Source organism: Pelophylax lessonae, assembly GCF_965119305.1.
Source record: "Pelophylax lessonae genome assembly, chromosome: 2".
NCBI lineage: Eukaryota > Metazoa > Chordata > Amphibia > Anura > Ranidae > Pelophylax > Pelophylax lessonae.
In genome coordinates this window covers 427009600-427025845 of record NC_138769.1, presented here as the reverse complement: position 1 = coordinate 427025845, position 16246 = coordinate 427009600, and the positions used below count along the sequence as shown (strand labels likewise).

Here is a 16246-nt window from a genome sequence, read left to right as displayed (position 1 = left end):
AAAGCACGTTTTTTACAGCTGCTGTTTCCCGGCGTCAAGTAAACAGCTTTGGAGCACGTTTTTATGACGCCCTGTGTGCATGGAGCCTAAGGGTTGGGAGAAAATCCAAACCCTAAAGGCCCGTACACACGTACCGATCGTCGGCATACAAACGTCGGTGGACGAAGGATCTGCCGATTGTACGCGTGTTAGTATGGTGCCTCCGACAGATGTCTGCGCACAATCCGCGGACAAAAGTCTTTCGTGCAAACATGAAAATATTTGTATGCCGACACCAGAACGGACGATTGTTCGCCTGTCAGTACACAATTCGGCCGACAGACCGCAGATTTGCAAGACTGGGCATGCTCAGAAAATAGAAAACACAGGGAAAGTTAACCATTACATGACATCACTTCTGCAGTCGGCGGACAAAATTCTTGTGCTGTCCTTGTGCTGTCTTTGCACTTTTCAGCAGACACCGACATCCCGGGGAGAAAAGAGGAACATTTGTATGCCGACCATCGGTACGTGTGTACGGGGCTTAAGACTTACAATAGTGCAATCATTTCTGAAACAGAGCAAATATATAACAGAAGGAAGTCTTCTTGTATGTAATAACAAATGTATATAGTTCAGAAGGGGATTCCGGCGGTTCTCTTGGGGGTACCCTGGCACATATGTTATAAGTGAACTACCCATAGAACAGGACACGACAAGAGAAATTAAAAAGATAAAGGGGGGAGATAAGAGAACAAGGAGTAGAGAAAGAGGAATAGAGGAAAAAAGGGGGGTATAGAAAAGAGGAGGCATAGAAATGAACAGCAAATAAACAAAGCAAAAGCAATCAGTATTCCGTCCTAGATCAGCGCCACCAGTGACATGAAAGCAAAAACTTCCTCTTCCCCCCCAGGGTCTGAAACCCAAATTTGTATGTGAAGATAGGTAAGTAAGTTACAGCAACAGGTTATTTCTCCGTGACTATGTGGCACCGCCTAGGTCACAACTAGGGCCCGCAGGAGCGGCAGTAAGTGGCGTGGCAGGGGTATGCCGGGGCGTTGGCATCGTTTCAGAGGTGGATGTATAATGAATCCAAGCGGCCCAGATACCATAGAACCTCTCGTAACGATCTCTACATTTTGCAACCCACTACTCTGCCCCCATTTTACTGTTGACCAGTCAGATCCAATCAGACCTCACAGGGATCCGAGTGGACTTCCAATATATAGGAATCAGACACCTAGCCGCATTTAGCAGATGAGGTAAGACCGACTTGCGATAATGGCGCAGAGGAATGGGCAGCATATGAAACGAGAAGCTCAAAGGGGAATAATCCATCTAAATACTAAATATCCAGAATAACCTTAACCACTTTACCACCGGAGGATTTTGCTGTCTTACGTCCAGGCCACTTTTTGCGATTCGGCACTGTGCGGCTTTAACTGACAATTGCGCGGTCATGCAACGCCGTACCCAACCGAAATTTACGTCCTTTTTTTTTCCCCACAAACAGAGCTTTCTTTTGGTGGTATTTGATCACCTGTGCAGTTTTTTTTTTTTTTACTTTTTGCGCTATACTCAAAGAGCGACAATTTTGAAAAAATAACAATTTTTTTTTTGTTCAGAGCGCTAGCTGACAGGTTCTTGTATCTACACAAGTGATGTGGATGCAGGAATCCCCTCTGCTTGAACATTGTATTTTGACAGCGGGGACTCAGAATACACCGATTAGTGCTGCAGCAGATTGCCTGCAAGCTGCCTGGGTTCACACTATGCGATGAAAATTTAGCTAAACAGTTTGTATGACTGGACTCGCATCCCATTCACATGAAAATGCTACAGGAACTTTTGTTTTCCCACACTGGAATCAGATCACATAAGTGTTGACTCCCATGCGATCCGATTCCTGTCCGAATTCACAGTTTGCACTGCTAACTGATCTGAGGGTGTCATTAACTTTGAATTGACACCCGCAGCGTTTCGCAGAGGGTAGTGTGAACTGCCTGTGGAGGAGATGAGATGCGGGAGCCTGCACTAGAATTGCGCTGGTTCCCACATCGCAGTAGTGTGAACCCAGGCTGAACAAGGTTTCCAGCAGTCCTGTCCAAAAGAAGCTGATCTTATGAATGGCTTCTGTCTTATAGACTTTTTTACTTTCCTGAAGTTGGGCTGTATTATGGAATTCCATTCCTTGATGTTTGTGCTCGGATTTTATGCAAGGTTGAGAATTACTGGGAACTCTTGAGGTGCTACATATGTGTATGTTGAATACATATATATCTTGTTAAAAAAGAATGATTTTAGTAAGATGTAATGTGTATGTTGAATACATCTATATAGCACCTCCGAAGTCCCAGTAATTCCAAACCTGTTCAAGAATATCACTTTTCTTTCAGTAATCCTGCCCTGCAAGGTGTAGGGCAGGCTTACAGCATAGTATAGTGTAAAAGGTAAAAAAGGTTGCGACTCACATGTGAAGAAGATACAGACTATCTGTCCTCTCAGATCTTCAGTCGGCCCCAGGGAGAGCTCTGGAGTGTGCTGGCCAGGAAGCAGTGATTGAGGCTGCACTGTGATGATCCCTTCTTGCTCCCCCACCTGTACTGGAGCTGTGAAAGCCCAGACAAATGAGTACCCGAGGAGAGAGCCAGTTTTCCCCTTTAAGCTGTTTTTGTGACAACATGAAGCATAGGATGGTGGGCTCTGGTAATTATTAACTCCTGTGAGGACCGCAGCCACCAGCTGTGGAGTAAGCAGGCAGGAATTATCCCATGCTGCCTCTAAAGTCCTGGCTACAGCATCCCTGACAGCAGGCGGCTGAGTGATATTCAAAACCCTGGGGTGTGCCTGGGCATTAGGGTGTGCCCAGGCACAACCCTTGTGCACGCTTATGGTTGCCATTCAAACTGCTGATGGCCGCTTCTGCTCCTGGCTGCTGGTGATGCATGGATCTGTTTTTGGTTCATCTCTACTGCCCAGCCATAGTGACCTTTTGTAACCCTCAGCCACCCAAACCCTCACCTGCTTACCAAGAGTTGGTTTGTGAGTATTTCAGATCATACGCTCCTTGGGAACAGTCCTTCTGTTCTAGGTGCCTCTAGCCACTGAGAGGATCTTACGACAATTATGCAAGATTTTTTAGGCCAAAGTGCCACTTTTTAACTTCATGTCTTAAGCATGTTCCCTAATCTACTGCAGAACCTTATCTGACAAGTTTTCCATTACTCCCAGACTGCTATATATCATGTACCCATATGAGGAAGCCTTTGTTAGCTTTACCATCTCTGTGGAGGATTGTTATAGTGCAATCATTATTGCTTGCCAGCTGTTTAGTGTGCTGGGAAATGCATTTTGTTTGCTCTGTGGAGTTTGCACCTGTGTTTAAACTCCCAATTGACAAGCATTCGGAGGCCCTCTTTAGTCTGTCCAACTTTAGCTGATGGGTCCAAAGGAATCATCAGACGGAATCTGACTGCCATTCAATGTAAACCTTTAATTAGGAAGCATCTGAAGCTAATGCATGCAGCCTTCAACTACTGTGTGGATTGGTTGTTATGTTTCTCGTATTAGTTTCCTGTCTATGAACATTAGAATTAGTTGCCTCAAATGCTGGGCTGCAGAACCAGCTTGTAAAAAGCTCCTGCTTAACCTGCTTTTTGAGGGGCAGCATATCTTTGGAGCTATAATAAACATCCTCATCAAGGATGCCACTGGGGGCAATAATAATAATCTGACACAACCCTCCATCTTTGGAATTCAATGTGGCGATGACCTGTGTTAGCTATTGCAGGTGTTTGTTTAGCTAGCATATACTTACCCAGCGGATGCTTGGGAAAGGTAGGTGGTTTCTAGGGGCTACAAGCTTGAATTCCAATTTTAGCTTCACCCTTAGTTAATGTCTTTCAAACCTGCCTATACCACTGGAGATTAACCATCTCCATGTTGCACTGGTGGGTCTTTTGGAGCTAGGGGGTTATAGCCCCAGTACCTGTAGCAGAATGGTTCCAGGGGTTATATTCTTGGGTCGGATTCCCAGGACAGTTTTTGTTAGACCAGAGATTTTACCGCAACCTCTATTGTTCCCAAACCCAAAGCAGGCATCCATCCCATCTTGGAACTCTAGGCCCTAAATGTTTTCATTCAGACCTAAAGATTTTGCATGGCAACAACAAGGCCTGTCTGAGCCTTTCTTGATCATGGAGACTTTGACATCAAGCATGCGTACTTGGATGTTTCTGTTTTTTTCCAGCACAGCTTTCTTTACTTTGGGTCCTAGCGCTTTCAGATTGCGGTCCTGTTATTTGGCCTAGCTTCTGCACCTTAAATGTTCACCATGGTACTACTGACCCCTTTGCTGTGTCTGCTACATTCCAAGGGCTTCCACTTAGTGGAACATCTGGACAATCACCTGTTGAATGAACAGTTGGTTCTAGCCAACAATGTGGCACAGACAGTCCAGACCTTACAAAGTTTCTGTTGGCTCCGGGACCCTCAGCGCTGGAACTGAGCGATTGCTTGGAGTATATGGGTCCTACACACTGCTCAAGCTGTTTTTTTTTTTTTTTTTTTTTTTTTTTTTTCTTTTTTTTTCTTTTTTTTTTTTTTTCTCTTCCTTCCTCCTCTTTAAACTCTACACTCCTAGACCCGGGCCATAAAATTTGACATTCTGTCACCTTGGTATAAGTCCGGTGAATCAGTCTGTCCAGAGATTGAGCTGACACCGAAGACCAGGTTGCCCCTGGCCTCATAGCACAGTAATCTGGCTCTGGAATTGGTTGGGGGGGGGGGGGAATCCTTTCTTCAGATGGAAGATCTTAATGATGGATGGCTGCCTGTCTGTGCAGGGGACTTAGTCACTGGAGGAATCTTGACTCCCGATTGACATTCTGGAGCTTCTGTTGATTTGGTTGTCTTTGCAATGCTGGACACCCTCACTCCACCAGTCGGACAATGCCACAGCAGTGTGGCATACATGAACCATTAGTAGGAATCGGATGTTTCGCAATGGCAAGAAAGGCAAAAAAGTAGAAATAAGTCTGTCCTGGACAATATCACATTCCAGCAGGGTGGATTTGATTTAAATCCAGTCAATTTAAATCACTAGTAAAAAGGCTTGATTTAAATCAACTCGATTTTAAATCATACATTTTAAAGAGCAACTATCTATCTATCTCTCTCTCTCTCTCTCTCTCTCTGTCTCGCAGCGGCTCCTCCTATGACCTGCTGTTGACTCACCGACAGTCCTATTCACTTTAATGGGACAGCTGGTGATGCGGCAGTGACACAACAAGGTGAGGGATGTGGCGGCACCAGCTGAGTGGATGCCCACTAACAGGCGCTGCCTTGATTAATCTGAAATGACAGGTGCGCCTTAAATGTAAGGACTCATTCTTGCTGGTAGTGTGAAATTGTGTGAATGCATCAATGCAGTGCATGTTATCAGCTTGCAGTGCTTGGATTCATTGAATGAGTTTATTAGAAATGTAAATATTGCAGAATATACAGCCTCATGCTACATTACCAAGCTACTTTTCATGCTGAATAAACTAAATTATTAATGTATCTTAAATAGAAAACTATCTTTAGATAGATTTTTTTACACCAAAAGCATTTTATTAAAACAAATTTGATTAAAAAAAAAAATCAGATTTAAATCAAAGAAATCTGGTTTATTTTTTTTAAATCTTTGATTTTTATTCACCCTGCATTCAAGTCTTGTTTGCCATTTACATCCCAGGCATGAACAATTGTCTGGCAGGCTCCTATAGTCAGCAGCACCTAAATGTCTGGCAGCAGTCTCTACACCAGAGGTGTTCTTGTACCGGTGTCACATATGGGGGAACTTGATGTGGACCAACCGCCCTCTAAAACTGGTTCAACAACAAACTGAGCGGGTTTGTCAAGCGGAACAGGCATCTTTTGGCGAAAGCAGAGAATGCCTTGCTGGCTTCATGGAATTAGTATAGCTTGATCTATGCCTTTCCTCCCTTGAAAATCCTTTCTTGTCTCCTCTGTAGTATTAAGATGGTGGGCATTCCAGTGATCCTTATGTGCTACTACCTGATCAGACTCCTAGCTAATGCTCTATTGGCTTGTCCAGATTGTTTGAATCTTCTGCCCCAAATACGAGTTAACCATCCTGCTTCATGATTGTAGATTTGAATGGAAATGTCTGGAGTTGACCCTATCCCTCAAGCACTGGTCTTTAACAAATTGGTAATTGCTGATTCTAAAAGCAAAGAAATTCACGTCACACAGTCTTTATCATTAACACATGGAAGGTATACTTGGCATGCAGTTGTGCTTGGATCAGTGTCCTGCCAGAAGTACCATCAAGGTGTAGATCTTGGCGCTTACAATCTTGTTCAATAGACCACTAACTTACCAATCTTTATAAAACTTTTTTGTACAGGGTCCATTTGCTGTCCCATGACCCTTTGGGATATAAATTTAGTTCTCTCAGCACTTCGATTCTGTAATTGATATTACTCTTTCCCCATTCACTCTGTTGTGTTGCTTCCTACCATCACCTTTTCAAGGTGTCTTAGCTTTTAAGGCTTTTTCCTGTAAAGAACCCTTTCTGGTCTTACACAAGGGACAAGGTGGTGTTGAGACCTAGAGCATCCATTGTTCCTAAGATGGTTTCAGCCCCAAGCCTCAACCAGGTTGGTCTGACCCACTGCCTGGCCCCAGTTCACCAGAAGATCTCCCTTTGTTGCCTGGATGTAGCTTGTGCTGGTAGTGTCTACCACTTTTTTTTCTTGATTATCTCTTTAATTCCTGATGGTCCCCCATAAGGGGGAATCCTCATTCAAGGTTATGGTCTTAAGGATCAGATTCCACCTCTTCCTGTCTGGTAGCTTCTTTGGCATTTTGGCGGTAGACTGTGGGTTCACAGATTTTCAAGGCTTGTTTTTTTGTTTAGGTGCAGGCAGTCCCCAGTTCTATTTGTGTGAGCCTGTTAATGTTTTGTTGCTGTTGCACACCCCTCAGTTGGACTGTTTTGTCATGTCCTAGCAGCTTTTGAATTCATGCTGTCCAAAGAGAGGCTTAATCTTTTTATAACTGTTGAGATTCCTACGGGGGACAAAGCAAAACCTGGATAGCAACTGCATACATATGTTAGCGACCAGCTTGTGGCAAGTTTTTCCATCATGTCTGACTAAAATTTGGTGTGAAAGTTGGGGCAGTTGATACATTTTATATATTTATTTTCAAGATCTCTGCAGTAAGGTTTACATTGCTACTGACTATTTCATTTTAGTGTGTGTGTGTGTATGTAAATTACAAAACAGGGCCTAGTTGAGCATTCCCAGGCTCAAAAAGCAATATCCTCAAAATGGCAATGGCAGACAAAACAATTACACCAAAAGGGTAAACTACTAAACAGCAGGAACAATTTTTCACTCACGGTGATCATGACAAAGGAAAAGTGGGTTAGGGGTGTATTGCAAAATCAGAGGTCCCTGCGGAGCTGATGGGTACACAATACAAATGTGGCTCGTCCAGATCAAAATACCATGACTGATTCATCAGAACCCATGTAAGGCAACAGGGTAGCTCTCACTAAAAAACAAAACATAAAATCATCACCCTTATTGTGTATATTTCTGTCTGCAAGGTCTGTTAATAAAATCCCAATGTAGAAGTAACTTGAATCTGTTACTTTTACTTAGTGCATCAAATAAAGATTCCTCTCCCCCACCTGAAGAATGCTTGCAGTTGCTGAGTAGGGCAATCCAAGTGTTTCGAGAAGAATATGCCCTCAAAGAGGACCTGGCAAGGGAAGAGATCCAAAGACGGTAATCCTTTATGTGATATTTGTTCTTTATACACATAAATGCTTTTTGTAACTGTAATGTGTAATCGTTCAATTGACTTTTTTTGCTTAGAGTGAAATTACTGATGTTCCAGAAAGAGAAACAGATGGAAGATTTGCAGCACTGTAAAGAAGAGCGGTACGAATTTGACTTCTCATTTTCTGCACTCATGTAGTATTAGTATTTCCGTAATCTCAAGGTCTCAAACTGTAGGAACTGTAATTATGCAAACACTATTAAATGCTGTACATCAGACATTTGTCTTAAGCAGTTTGTTGCAGGCATTTAGGGAAATGTATTATACCCATTTTGTGCAGGCTTATACTTTATTCGCACTTGAATCTGCTTTTCTGATGATCTGAAATGATGGCCAAAATGGCTTGACAGGAAACCCCTCGACACTCTCTTTGCTTCTGAAAAAGATTAGGTGGTCTGCACCTTGGGGCAGGGGAATGACGAAGGGGGGGGGTGCATATTTTAGATTAATAGCTGCAATCAGTGGCTTGTCAGCTGTTATTCACAGCTATGTTTTTATTCAGCAGGGTCTGCTCAACAGTTCTGTTTATAATTCATAGTCTATGAGGTGAGCTTACAGCAGAATGGAGAATGAAGCCATAATAAGATTTACTGACCTGACCAGCTGGAAAAGGCACTGTTCTGCCCATAATCCTTAAGGTGGTGACAGTAAAAGCGTTAAAACATGGACGATGGCAGTGAAAGGGAGCAGAAGAAAATGCACAGTGTTTTTATAGGAATGAAGTACACAGCTGTAAAAATCAATTATTTTCCCTAAAGCTTAGTATTTATAGCAAATATGCTTGACAAGTACATGTTAAAAGCAGGAGTATCAAATATGAATGGGCCCCTAAGATGGTAATTTGGCTTAAAAAAATAAAAAGCTTGCATTTTATGTTGGCCAAACTTTTGCTATGGCTGTTGGTGTAAAGATAAATATCAGGAGTGCAGAACACTTCCTGCTAGCTAACTTTAAATGGTGTGTGTGTTTTTTAATTTTTTTGTTTCAGAATTAATCTTAAAGAGACTGCTGAACGTCTTGCTGAAAAATATGAAGAGGCCAAAGACAAACAAGAAGCTCTGATTAACAGGTTTGTTTGTAGAGTCCGAATACAAGCCATTCTGTGTTTTCTGTCCACTGAAACATTTTTTTAGGAGTCATGAATTGCACGTTCGTAAAAGGGTCAAAACGGTCAATTCAGTCATAACTGTGCAAATCTAAGTAAATTTGGAAGATAACCGCGCTATGCTAATGTACAATTTAGCAGCAGCTTATAGTGTGAAACACTTAAACAAAAATTATATCAAGGTAAGCCGCGCTAAGCAGTGAATTTGTGCTATAACACACAACATATTATATATGGTGAAAATACCAAGTTAAATACTTGAAATGAAATATACAGTGAATAAAAATAATATTTACAAATTGAATGTGACATACACCCAACCAGGAAGTATGTAAAGCAAGTTGTGTGCAGAGTTAAAGTTCAATAGTCCCTATAAGGACCCAAAAAATCAACAGTGACAAATAAAAATGTCTAAAGGTCAAAATTGATCTTGACCACAAAAACTGCTGGAAAACTCCTGGGGATCAATCCAGTAGTCCGTGTGAGATTCCAAAGTGTTAGATCACTCCTATTGCAAGGAACAGCCACTAGATACGCAGACTGCTTACCAGATTGAGGTATATCAAGTGCCTGATTCAAAAGTGTATGCTCCCAGGATCTTCAATAGGATAGACCCCCTGGATAAATTCCAACCTCAGACGACAGGAAAAGCTCAATAAACATGGACCACGTGCATGTAAAAAATGATACAAAATCCCATAGCGTAACACTGTATACTTGTTATGGGTACATATATCACAAATGTACACCCAATGGTGAAATTTACACCTTAAAAGCAATCCACTTAATAAGGAATAAAGTGCTGAAGTGAAAGATAGTGACCTCCACCAATATTACAAGCTGCTTACCAGACATACAAATGAGTATAGCCAAAGGAAGTTACCCAGAGGTCTATCCTATTGAAGATCCTGGGAGCATACACTTTTGAATCAGGCACTTGATATACCTCAATCTGGTAAGCAGTCTGCGTATCTAGTGACTGTTCCTTGCAATAGGAGTGATCTAACACATGGGAATCTCACACGGACTACTGGATTGATCCCCAGGAGTTTTCCAGCAGTTTTTGTGGTCAAGATCAATTTTGACCTTTAGACATTTTTATTTGTCACTGTTGATTTTTTGGGTCCTTATAGGGACAATTGAACTTTTAACTCCGCACACAACTTGCTTTACATACTTCCTGGTTGGGTGTATGTCACATTCAAGTTGTTAATATTATTATTTTTATTCACTGTATATTTCAAGTATTTAACTTGGTATTTTCACCATATATAATATGTTGTGTGTTATAGCAAAAATTCACTGCTTAGCGCAGCTTACCTTGATATAACTGTGCAAATCTACCTGCACCTGTTTTGAACAGTTAAATGCACCTATGAGAAGAACAAATGTTTCATAAATGTTTTAGCCTGGAGCAGGAAATATAGCTAGACAATACTGTCCATTTATTACTCGGGAAAAGCTGGAGATCAGAGATGCAGCTTTTTTTTTTTTTTTTTTTTAATTCTGAAAAAGTAGTGGGAAGAACACAAGTTTATTTATTTTTAATGATGTGGCCCGACTTGTGTTTCTCTTTTAAATCGCTGCAAAGAAAAGTTTCACGATTCATTTGTTTTCTCTGAACAGTTGATTCGTGATTGTTCTGTGTTTTTTTAAATGATAAAATTCTATATGTCCTGGCCCACCTCACATCAGCACACAATGGGTTGACTCCTCTGGAACTTACAGGACCACCTCTTCCTAGCTCAAAAAAAGACAGCCCCTCCGTTGGAACCAATGTGATCTTCTTTTGTGGTCATGCTCCAGGCCACCTGTTGATTGCAGTTTGTAAGAACTTTGTTTGCTACAAGCATTTCCCCCCTGCCGCACTTACCCTTCTTGGTTCAACCTCTAATGGTGTACACCTTCCAAAAACTAGTTGTCTGTGTGATGGGGAGCAGACAATGATGCCTAAACAGCATTGATCTTGTACAGGTGCGGCATTAGTAAGCTGTGCTGTGTCACCATTTGCCCTCTCTTGGGGTTTTTCTTGTCTTGTATTTGCAGCGAGCTGCACCACTCTCCTGGATTTATTTGAAGTGTGAGAGCAGCTGTGGAAGATGTCACAGGGGGCTGCAGGGAGATGGGAAAGCACCGGATAGTGACAGCCAGTCACCAAGCAATGGTGTAACAGTATTAAAAGTCAGCAGAGGAACTGGCTACTCTCCCTCTCGACAATCCTACCAAGTAAAGACTTGTTGCTCTCTTGCTATGTTGTGTGCTCCTGGAGGTTGGACAGTCTGGTTTTGTGTCTTCTGTTTGCCTTGGGAAGTGTTGCCTGGGCTCACCTGCTGCTGTTTCTGAAGTAAGTGGATGAAAACAGGTCTTAAAGAGACAGTGTAGCTGTTTTCTTTTCTTTTTTTTTTTTTTTTTTCTTGATGAGAGATTGATTTTCTCCATATATTTTGTGTCGATATGAGCTTGCCACATCTGTTACTGACGCAGAAGATTAGGGAAAGGTAGAAGAGGGCAACATCCAACATGTTTTTAAAAGCATGCTCAAGTGCCACAAATGATGGTGTTTTTCATTATTTTAGGAGCCGAAGCCCTAAACGCAAACACTCCAGAAAACATAAGACCCGCTATTGGTCATCTTTTGACATGGACAATGCACATCCCTTAGACTCCTGCTTGGAGAGCTTTCATGCTCCCCAAGTAGCTTATGTGGCAATGGCTCACATGCGTTTATATCAGCATGATAGGAAATGCCTCGCCCAGCTCAGGGTGCATGTTGAGTCTACAGTGGCAGAAAAATTTAATTGCACAGATTGCTTCGGAGAAGTGATAATGGAGAAGGATACGGATGTGCAAAACTCAAAGCCTGTATTTAGATGATTTTAGCGGAAAGTATGCTGCAAATATCCATGCCATATTCATTCTGCTATGTCCTATCCTGTTGTGTGCTGACGTGAGCTGGTCCATGAAAACAGGAAAATTGTTGCGTGCTGTTCAGTTGCTCTAGACAAGAGAATGATGCCACTATTTAGAACCTGATGTGTCTTGTATGGTTTACAGGTTAAGATTGACAGGAATTCAGAATATACAGTTTTTAAATGGGAACAATGGCTAGAAACTCTGTCAGGTTGGTTTTTTTTTTTTTTTTTTTAATCTTTGCCCCTAGATGAGATTTATTCTGGTGGCACCAATGCAGAAAGTGAGGGGGAATTCTGCCATAATACATTTTTGAATGGTAGCAACTTGACAGATGTTTCTCAGAGTAATCTGAGACTACAACAGATCTCTAGTGCAACCCCTCCCCATATCCGGAGGGCATTATGCAAAAGCAGAAGTGAATTACTCTTCCCCTTTTGGGCTATACCACCCTGCACAGGAAAAGGCACTCAGGTTAATCGTTTTTTTGTTTCTCTTTTGGGGACATTTACCCTCTGTCTTAGTAATGGCATTTTATCTCTTCCCTGCCCTATCCAAAATGGGGGAACAAATGGCTTTAAACTTAGTCAAATGGCATTACTATAAACATTTTATCTTATTTGTGTGTCATTTTTAAAAACGTTTGTGCAGGTTGAATATAAGAACTGGGTATGTTTTTTGTTTTTTTTTACTTGCTAACTTTAGCTCTGTGTATAATTATTCACACTGACAAAATGCTGGGCTCATATTATTGCAAGCATTATCTCCAGCAGTGATGAAAACCAATGATTAGGAAAGGAAGAATGGAAAGGGAGGGATTGGACTTTATAGGCACCAGTATTAAAATTGTATACTTTATTAAAGGATTCACAAAAACATATAAGACAAAATACACAAAAGAAAAAGGTAAAAAAGGCCAACATACAATGTACATATAATGCAATAGGGCGACAAAGCCTAAAAACAGTATACAAATCGCATAGCCTATCAAATATTAATGTATGTAACAACAGTCACATATAACAATCACATATGTTACAGAATAACCTATGTTTATGAGGCGGCCAAAGAGAGGAATAATAACCGTCTCTAACGGTCGTCTGTACAGAGTAGATACACAAATATTAGATTGAATCCCAGCTGCCCTACATGTTTCGCTTAGTTTAATAAGCTTCTTCTGGGGCATGTGGTGAGAACAGACATCTGAGAATAATTTTCAGGTCATCAGACCTTGTAATAAACCAAGCCTGGTAAGTTAGAATGATAACGAGGGGGGTCGGTACGCTGTAGTAGGAGCAGACTGCCTAACACAATTACCGGGGTAAGCATGAGACAAAGTAATTCATATGACATGGGTACAAGACCTAACAAAGGCTCAATGTCATGGAATTCCAATAGTTTCAAAAACGTTTAAGTAGAGATGCCGGAGCGATAAAGAGCCCCGACCTGTAAAACCAACCAAGGGCAGGCGAGGTAAGTGTACTTCATGCCTGAGACCCAGGTGTGTTAGGTGTAGGTATGCTGCCGACAGAGCGACCAGATGTAACCCTCCCCGGATGGGGATACCGCCATTAATACTGGTGCCTATAAAGTCCAATCCCTCCCTTTCCATTCTTTCTACTACTATTTAGGATGTGGCACCCTTAACTTTACTCCCCCCCTTCTGTGCGCCTGGACATCCTGCGACCTAGGAGCGCACATACCAAATACTTCAATGATTAGGAAAGAAATTGCAGTCATGTGATTGGCTGAATGGGCTTTGTGTCAACTACTGCTGCCCTCTATATGACTAAGTTCTGTTATGCAAGAAAAAGTGGTGATGCTCGGTGGAAAAGCAGGCATTTGAGTGTGTACTGCATATGCCCTCCTGGTATTAGTTGTACATAATGTCAGAGAAAAAAAGAGGAATTTTGGCTTGCCTGTAAACACTATATCTTGGCGTACAATACGGGACACAGACAACTTATTCATACTCTATAGATAATAGGCTTGTACCTTCAAGTAAATGGAAACTGGCAAGCTTTTGTGGACATGCTTCCCAGGGGCACCTCCCCTATAACCTATCTGCAAGGTTTTATTTTTTAACAAGTAATGCTGAGTAAGCAAGCGTTAGGGAGGGTAGTCCTGTACTGTACTCGGATACGAAAATTTACAGGTTAATCAAAATTCTAATCATACAGTATAGGACACAGAAGCCCCAAACTATGAATACATAGGGTGGACATCTATTAGGCAAATGGAACTGTGCCAACAACAGGGGTCAAGGATCCAAGTTAGCATGCCGCTGCAGGAACATTGTGACCAAAAGCTGCATACGCAGAAGATTGGACATCCACCTGATAAAACTTTGAGACAGTGTGAAGACCAGGTGGCAGAGGTGCCTAAAAGCCCAAGATACACCTGCAGATCTGGTGAAGTGCAAATGCAACACCACAGCAGGTGGTTTTTGTTTGTTTTAGAAATGTAAGCTCTTGCAATTAAGTTCTTGTTTGAGCATGAAATGATTGCAAGGTCCCGATGAAAGAAAGATGCTATTCAACAGCAGTAGAGAGGCTTGAGCATTGAAAATAGCATCAGAGAGTTTTGGGTTAAAAAAAAAAAAAAAAAAAAAAACATTATCGGATTTAATGTGCTTGGGTGTAACATTATTTGCAAAAAAAGCGTTTGTTGCCCTAAAAAAAAAAAAAAAAAAAGCCCTGTTCCCTTAAAGCATGTTATACAACACAGTGCTTGTTCTGTGTCATTTGGCCCCCTGTATCGCCTAAACAAACCTGGCTGATCCTGCCAGTTTCCACCCACCTTTCTGTAAACTGACCACGGTATATCATGACTGCTGAGCCCTGACACCGTGGTCAGTTTACATACCTCAGTCAGCCACAGCCCTGCTCTGTCCTCCCTCCCTGCCTGTCTGCTCGTGTCAGTGCCTGCCTCCTCCCCTCCTGCTGCTCTCATATTTAATATAAAATCATCCCATCCCCTCTGTAATATAACAATAAGTGCCCCTGTGTCTGTGTGTTATAGAAAAAAATATGCTGGACGGTACCTATATCAGAGTGGCTCCTGGTGATCACCTGATCGCTCGGCGCTCTCTCTCTCTCTCTCTCTCATCTCTTCCCCGGCTATCGTCAGCGGCAGTGCTCAGCCCCGTCCACTGGAGCTTTCACCCGTGCAGAGGAAAAAGCCGAGGAGTCAGCTGAGCATCGGGATCTGCTCTGATTTAGGTACAGATCAGCATAATTTTTCTATAACAGACGCAGGGACACCTATTGTTATATTACAGAGGGGATGGGATGGTTTTATATCAGTGGATTAACAACCACTTTCTTCTTCTTCTTTTTTTTTTTTTTTTTTTGACATTGAGGACAAGAACCCCATGTGATGATTTTTAGGTGACAAGTTCTCTTTAATGAGACAGTCTCCCCTGTGCGCTACTGAATGTATTTAAAGCATCCCTTCCTGGCTTTGCTAGCTGGGGAAAGTTAACAGGGTGACCCAGAAGTATCTTCATACATGTCTCTTTCTGGGTCACAACAAGAAGGGCAGGAGAGCGAAAGTGTGTTTGCTCTTCTGCCTCCCCTCTGCCCGCCATGTCCGTCCTGGGCCCACAGATGGGCAAGTGGAGCCTGGAATACATTGGGGGGGCGCAGCAGCAATCAGGCAGCGCCTGAATGCTTCCACCTGATAGGCAGGAGTCTACCTGCCAGTTTTACACACACAATCCTGGTGGATGCAGCCACCGGATTGTGTATGAAACCCCCAATGTCAGATCTGTATGACGTACGGACCTGCCATTAAAAGGGATAAATCATGCACAAAATATACAAGCACAGTGTAAATTTCTCTTTCGTTCATTGAGGAACACAGCTTCTGAGAATCTTGGCCAGTGGGTTATACTGCCCCCTACAGGAGTAGGACGCTACGCAGAAAAAAAAGACTTGACTATGCCTATGGGCAGTCCCAGGAGGTATAAATCCCCCTGTCTGCTATAAGGTGTTTTTTTTTTTTTTATTTTTTTTTTGTTTTGCTGCCTGGTCAGGAGTAGGGCTGAAACAACTAATCGATTAATCAATTATGAAAATAGTTGTTAACTATTTTCATAATCAATAAGTTGGTTAGCCGATTAGTTGGCATGCATACAGAATGCATTGTTTATTTACATATCACGAAATACAGTGCAGCACACATACAGCTAAGTACACCCTTCATACATGTCAGTATACACAGTGCAGCACACATACAGCTAAGTACACCCTTCATACATGTCCGTATACACAGTGCAGCACACATACAGCTCAGTACACCCTCCATACATGTTAGTATACACCATACAGCACTCATACAGCGCAGTACACTCACAATACATGTTAGTAAGCTTGTGAATGTGTGAGGAGCAAT

General features: G+C 42.1%; 1 protein-coding gene across 1 annotated transcript in view; it reads left to right on the top strand.

The window, feature by feature from the left end:
- The window catches only part of NUP88 (nucleoporin 88), a gene marked incomplete at its 5' end in the record, with an annotated part of 68805 nt that overhangs the window by 37939 nt on the left and 14620 nt on the right, over positions 1–16246 (top strand). The window contains 3 exons of the mRNA XM_082247083.1: positions 7656–7781; positions 7872–7937; positions 8825–8905. Coding sequence (XP_082103209.1) covers positions 7656–7781; positions 7872–7937; positions 8825–8905 — 273 coding nt within the window. The remainder of the gene's footprint in view (positions 1–7655; positions 7782–7871; positions 7938–8824; positions 8906–16246) is intronic.